The sequence below is a fragment of the Carettochelys insculpta genome, chromosome 5, assembly GCF_033958435.1.
Source record: "Carettochelys insculpta isolate YL-2023 chromosome 5, ASM3395843v1, whole genome shotgun sequence".
In the NCBI taxonomy this organism is placed as follows: Eukaryota; Metazoa; Chordata; order Testudines; family Carettochelyidae; genus Carettochelys; species Carettochelys insculpta.
The window spans coordinates 22586450-22593627 of NC_134141.1; the positions used below are offsets into that span (position 1 = coordinate 22586450).

General features: G+C 42.8%; 1 protein-coding gene across 2 annotated transcripts; it reads left to right on the forward strand.

The window, feature by feature from the left end:
* The first annotated feature begins 237 nt into the window (after window positions 1-237).
* On the forward strand, window positions 238-6812 carry C5H9orf40 (chromosome 5 C9orf40 homolog). 2 transcript variants are annotated; one of them, XR_012645527.1, is made up of 3 exons: window positions 602-683; window positions 1556-1658; window positions 5010-5143. XR_012645527.1 is itself a non-coding variant. In XM_074994067.1 (2 exons), exons 1-2 carry the CDS (start codon window positions 294-296, stop codon window positions 5166-5168), a joined length of 549 nt encoding a protein of 182 aa, XP_074850168.1. In that variant the 5' UTR covers window positions 238-293; the 3' UTR covers window positions 5169-6812. The 2 variants fall into 2 exon arrangements, 1 of the variants encoding a protein (XP_074850168.1); XM_074994067.1 differs by lacking the exon at window positions 1556-1658 and having other exon boundaries at window positions 238-683; window positions 5010-6812.
* Window positions 6813-7178: the final 366 nt, after the last annotated feature.

A 7178-nucleotide genomic window follows, 5' to 3' on the forward strand; every position in this document is an offset into this window, starting at 1 on the left:
CGGGTTCTGCAGCCTCGTCTGCCCTCTACCCCGCAGGCCGGGAAAGGGAGACGTGCGAGTGAGCTGCCGGGTCGGAGGGTCACGTGGCTCTCACCGGCCCGCTGCGTCTGTTTGGAGCCGGCAGCCGGATTCCCGCCCACCGCCCGTAGCACAACCCCCGAGACGCGCGCTCCCGCTCGGGGCCGCCACGAAGCCGCATGCGCGCCTAGCTCAACCCCGCCCCCGCCCCGAGAAGCGCTTGTCCCCGCGCGCGCGGCGCTCCCGTGCTTGAGCGGCTCGCCCTGAGGCCCCGGATGGCCAAGCGACACGCGGAGCCGTTAGTGTGTCACGTGCCCTGGAAGCGTTTCCTACCCGAACCGCCGCTCCACGCGCCCGGGCACGCCAGACGCCCGCGGGACGAGCCCGAGCTCTGGAGCGCGGAGCGCGCGCCCCCCGGGGGCCCTGGCAAGAAGCGGAAGCTGGAGGAGGCCGAGGCGCCTCCGGGGAAGCGGCCTGGGCCCAGGGCTTGCAGCCCTTGTGGGGAGCCTGGCGACCCCGCTAGCCTGGGAGGGAGGCGGCGGCAGCAGCAGCAGCAGCGCGGGGGGGACGTGGGGCCTCGGCAGGAACAGGCAGTGTGGGGAGGCGGCGTCGGCTTGGGGGTGCGAAGCCCGGATCCTCGGGGGGAAGAGCGGGGAACTGAGGAGGTAAAGGCGGGGGTGGATGTGTTGATGGGGGCGGGGCGGTTGTTCGGCCAGGGCTCCGGGCCAGGAGCTGCGGGGAGCCTGGGTGTGTGCGTGGGTGAAAGTCGGCAGCGGGCCACCAGCCCAGTCAAAGCAGCACAGACAGCGCAGGCTGTCGGCCCCTGCTGCGCTCATCACCAGACTCTCTTATGGGGCCACGTGAAAAAGGCACACCCCATCCCCGAGTGGGGCAGCTGGGGCTGGGCTGTTCCGAAAGACCCCGTGGTGTTTCAGTGCTCAGATGCAGCTTCTTTTGTGTAAATCGTGCCTGCGGTTGAGCCGCACCATCTCTTTATTTAACACTGCACCTTTAGTAGCTGTACCGACCCGACTTTCTCCTCTGCAAGCGGCTCCTCAGCTGGGCCATGCATAAAGATGGTTGGTTACATTAGTGTCTAACCGCAAAACCTTAGGTGCGGGAACTAGGGATTTTCCAGCAGCCCCGGGCTTGAAGTAGTTTCGGTATTGGTCAGGGTTCACAATTGAGTGGTTCTGGGCACCAGGGCAGTTCAAAATTGTTCCTGTGCCACTGCACAAAACCTAGAGGTTTAACACAGCTTGCACACCTCACTGTAAATTTAACTAAGATCCCTTGCTCTGTATTTCAAAGCTTTTTGTGTGGTTTATGCCTCCTCTAAATAGGGTCTTCTGTGGATTACATATGCCTTCTTCAAGGGGGCTTTTGTCTCACTGGGACATTACAGGGCCTATATCAGGCGTGTCCAGCCCACGGCCCTGGACAGCTAGTAATGCGCCCGCACAAGATCGTAAACTTTTAACATTATTATGTGATTTATATACATTAACTATATTATATATTTTATATGCGGCCCAAGACAATTCCTCTTCACTCAGTGCAGCCCAGGCAAGCCAAAAGGTTGGACACCCATTGCCTATATCATCACTCCCTTTCTGTAGTGCTTGTTCTCCAGGCAGAAGGTAAAACCCAATTTTTCCTGAACTCATGACAGTTTAGTTTGCGTTCACTTAACCTTCATAATATGTGCACAGGGGAGCCCTAAACATTTACCATGTTAATGGCTGACATAATTTCTGAGTTAAGTCCACAGAGTTGATGTTTTTCAGATGCTAATTTCAGCACAGCAATTTCTGAATTTTTTTTTCTGATGCAGTTATTCTGTAGTGCTGCCAAGGTGACACACTTGAAGCAACAGGTCTAGTGGGAAGATGTTGCAAATAAGAATCAGTTCAATTATTAAATGATTGAAATATGCAAGTACAATATTGTGATATTGCCCAATATATGCTATATTATGACGTAAGAAAAAGACCAATTAGAAGTATGTACTTAGGTTTAAATAAAAAATAAATATATAAATGCAGATTTAAAAAATGAAACCAAATGGCAGTGGCAGGCAAGAGTTTTACAACAGGAATTTCTTTCAGCAAAAGTACTTACTAAAATAACTGTAAAACCTCCCCAAGTATAAATAATAGAATTTGGGGATGGAAGAGATCTATTAGTTCATCTCCCTGCCAAATTAGATGTTTTAACTGAAAATAGATACCTTGATCAAATTTCTTGGAGACTTAGTATTTTGAAAATCATGCCACTTAAATCTCTAGTTCAAGGACCCATTTTTGAAAATCTGAGTCCTTGAACTATATTCAACTGAGAGCTGTGTTGGACTTTACATAGTATCATGATCTCTTCCCTTTCTTTCCCTCATGGTCATAAGTGTATATATGAAATGTATAGCATTATCCCACAAATAATGTGCTCTCTAATCTTTTCCATACATATGTGGATTTTTCCATCCATGTGTGGAATAATGTTATGTGCACTGAGGCATGTGCAAATGTGCGCCACCAGTGGAAACAAAATACCTTGTGGTAGGCATTCTGCTGATCAGCTTGGCAGCATTTGAATCTCTCTTGAGTGGCCATGCAAGGGCACAGTTTACAGGGAGCACTGCCCACAAATAAAGCATCTTTTAATTTCACACTGATGCGTGGCAAATTGCATAACTGCAGCTGTGCTGGAGCTGACTGCAGATTCAGGAAGACAGTCTGTCCTATACAAGAGTTTATCTTAGTGCTGGTAAAGTTTGAATTTTTTTTTTTTTAAACAAAAGGTTAACTTCTACAGAAATTAATGGTTTAAGCAGGGCTGGGGAAAATATAGCTCGCTGGCCAAATCCAACCCACCAAACTGCCAGATCTAGCCCACAGAGACAGCTTAGAGCCTCAAGCACACTACTCAGAAAAGTGGCTGCAACCCTCCCCCCCAGTAGTTGCAAGCTAAGAGAGAGGTGAGAGAAGAGGCTTCACAGTCCCATTGGCTTGTTTCTGGCCAATGGGAGCTTCCTCTTTGAAGCGTACCTTCCTTTCCCTTCAGGCTCTTAGCTGTTGCATGTGGCTGGGCAGGCAGGCAGCCTTCCTGTGAAATCAGCTGGGCTGCTAGAAGTCCCAGTTAAGTCTCCCAGGCGGAGCCTCTGGTACCCCAGAATCCCTATCTCTATATAATCCTAATCTTTTGCCCCCATTCCTCCACCCACATGCCACATAAACCGAAACTCTGCACCTCTTCCTGTGCCCAAACACCCGCATACCCCTGCACCTCAGTCCCTTGCTCCAGCCATGTACCTCAATCCCTTACTGCAAGCTTCCGTCTAGACCCAAGCTGCATCCCAGATCCCACATGTTTTCCATTCATATGGAAGACTGTGGTTCTTCACCACTTTCCAAATTCTTGAGTGCCCTCTCCATCAAAAATTACTGCCCACCATTGGGTTAAAGTCTAGGCTTTCCACACAGCCTTTAGAAGTGGATTTTTGAAACCTTATGAAAATACACCAAGGTTATATGAAAGGTCTGACTCCTATACATTCTTTTTGATAGTGTTTGGAACTGGCAGATGTGTTTTGTGGTCCAAACTTATCTTTTCTCTGGCAGTGTATGTTGTGCATGATACAAAGGGGCGTTTTCCTTTTGTTGCCCTTTTTTTTTTCGTTTAGATGCATAAGCTGGGGTCCTGACCCTACAACAACTTACACAACATACTTAAACACGAGTGGTCCCATATCAAATAAAGCATGTGATTTTTTTGTGTTGTGGGCATACATTGTAACTAGGAACAGGGATCGTCTACTATATGGTCATACAGTTCCTAGCACAATGGGACTGTAGGTTGGTGGAAGTTTCTAGAAAGGTTGACAGTGTAAATCATTACTTTTTATGTGCATCCTTGATACTATGCCATATAAAAATTTAAATGGGAAAGATTTTGATACATACGGTCCTCTACATAGGTAATTTTGTCTTTCAATTAAAGTGTAAATAGCCTTTCTATTCTACATTGTGCAGCCTTTGGTAAAAAATACCATCTTCTTTTAGTCTGTTTCAAAAGATAGTTCTTGCATAACTGAAAAAACACAACTTGCAATATTAAGCACAATTTTGTGATCTGTATTTCTTCAACAGAAACACTCTGCATGGCGTGCCTTGCTCCGTTAACTTTAGTGCTGCTTAATTGAGTAATGTTCTTTGACTAAAAACAGCAGATTGCCAGCAAAAAGGGATACAAAAATATAACAAACCAGTCTGTAGAGTAAATCAGTAATGAATTTGTTCCTATATTATCAGTGTGCACTGCATGCCTTATATCCTATTGAAAAATCAGGTACATTTTTTTGTTTGTATTTGCATATATATTTAAAAAAAAACAGAAAATATTGGAAATGTTTTGAGGTATTTTTCTTTCAGTGTAGCTATAGTTCTTTAAATAACTCTGGCATAGATTTATTCAGTTCTCTGTCAGGGAACTACTTACGATTTTTGTGACAGGTATTGAAATGTTCTTGATATTCCTTAAGTAAAGAAATGCCATGTGAATCTCAGATTTTGAAAGTGTCCATAGTGTTCATATATATAGTGAAAGGCACCAAAAGAGTGTTTACAGTGAAAATACTGATCTGTGTGAAATTACAGAAACGTGCAGAAATATTGCCTCTTTAATGTCTCATTGCATGCATGAACGGTGAGCTACAGTAGACAGAGTTGTCCACAAGATACTGAAAGATAACGTAAGGGTCATCAGCAAAAGTACTTAATTATGCCAAAATCAGAAGAAAATTATTTGATTTGAAGTGCCTGTTTTTTACTGTATTACATTTTCTTAAAACATATAAGAAAGTGAAATATATAACCCTAAAGCCATCTGGGGAATACTTCTTGGCTCAGTTTGTTTAGAAAGGGGGTTGGGGGGATATTGTTCTCTTCTTTCTACTGCAGTGCCACGTATTAACACAGTGTATTTTATTTTCAAAGCATGGGGAAGAATTTTGGCAGTACAACTCATTCCAGTACTGGAGAGCACCATTACCTGCTATTGATTTGTCTTTCATTGTGGCCTTAGAGGGGGAGAACGTGAGAGAATCAAGAACTACTTCCAAGACTGAAATTTTAGAGACTGAAATGGAGACTTGAGTAATTAATTCCTAATAGCAAATCTAGTTTGAGGAGGCTTGTTTCTGTTTGGAGTCAGGTTTTTCCTACTTTGGAACAATAAATATATTTTTGACATTTTGAAAAAAAAGGATGTTATGCTTTTATGAATTTGCAGAAGAAAGGCTGGGTTTGTTTACATTGAAGGATCATCGTTGGACACTTGCCGGTAAACTCTGTAAAGATGAAGTTATCTGTGCAGTGAAGAAAAGGCTACTGACATGGGACTGGCAGAAATATTAGAAACCTCGATATGTAACTCTGTAGAAAATCAGAATTTATTGCTGGATTTTCATAGCCAGCAAACTGAACAGCTTAGAGTGGTACAGGTTGATGACTAATACTAAAACATTCCTCCTGCCATGAACAGAAAGGATGTAGCTGACATACACAAAAATGAGTTTTTATGCCACACATTTATTTTAAAAAAATTACAGCAAAACAACCACCTTTATAGTCTTGTCTTATGTTTTTCCTTCAGTTGGTGAACAAAAACAAGGTCAAGTAGAAGGATTTCTGTTTAAACCAGAAACATCTATGGTGGGATGTCCTTTTCTGTTCAGAGCTGCCTGACGTTATTACACTTTGCTAGTAGTAACTCAAAGCAGTAGATAGCTTGCAGGTGTTCCGTTTTCTTTTTCACATGCTCAGATTAGTGCTGTTCCCATTCTTTGTGATGTTTTGTGAAGTTGAACTGCCTGAGATGTACATAGCTGACAGGAAGAACAAAATGAAATGATGAGACATGCTTTCACGGGGTCAAGTGATATAGGTCCTGATCCTGCAAGGACTTGAGTGCATACATAACTTTTCACATCTGCATAGTCCCATTGAATTAATGTGCTGTTGCAGGATTGGAACCATAGTGCTCTTCTTTTATTAGATAGACTTTTGTCTGTAATAATTGGCTGAAATTCAATGTTTTATCAGTGAACCTTGATTTCATGCAATTTGTCTCCAAATATGGTGGGAACAAGAGATTTTTGTTAATTTCATATCTGCTTTGAGAAGTTTTTTGGTGATATATTTTTAAAAAATATTTAATTCACAAACAGTGAAGTATCCAATGTATATTTGAGCATTTTTGTACTTTATTTAAATTGCCCAAGTTTTCTTCTGTCTTCAGAATGTTACTCACACTATTGTAGTTTATTTCTTGAATATGTTTGTTTACAGTACTATATGGATGGCCTACTTAGTAAACATTTAGAAAATCTTTTTTAGTGTCTGTGGTTTGTCTTCAGTTTTTACACGGTCTGCAAATTGAATCTTTTTAGTGGTGCACACAAAAGTGAGGAAAGGGGGCTAGACCAGTGTTCCTCCTAAATTTTTCCATCTCTGTGTGGCTTTTTCCATCCATGCATGCAATAATATTTTGTGTGCATCAAGGCATATATGAATATGTACTGCCAATAAGAACAAAAATCCAGTTATGGGCACAGTGCTAATCAGCTGGTGACATTTGAATTTCCTGATTGGCTGCACAGCTACAGAGCTTACAGGGAACACTGGGCTAGAGCTGGGCATGGCAGGAAACTTTCAGTTAAAATCTTTGTTACCAAGCTGCTTCAGTAGATCCTGGTTTTTTTTCTACTGTGTTCCCCTAATTAAATTTTTTGAACTCAAGTGTCCGGTATTGTTGGATGTTTTTCAGATTGTGTTGATGTATTTATTTGAGTAGACTTCAGTTGCACTATAGCAAACCAAAATAAATTTCATTTCAATGCATATGTGATGCTACATCTCCAGAGGGTTAGCTGGTACACTAATCATTGTTGGTACATAGAGGTCCACTTTTAAACCCATTTATTTTGGCTGTACAACTTTTATTGAGTGTTGTTACAGCATCTTGCAAATCATGCTATAATAAATCATTGCAGAAAGTTGAGGATTGTTTCTTTTCTGAGGTAAAATGAGTTCCCCTAATACTACAGGGATGCAGTCAAGTTTAAAAAAAAGCTTTGTTTTTAAGTATGTTTACTAGAACTGAGA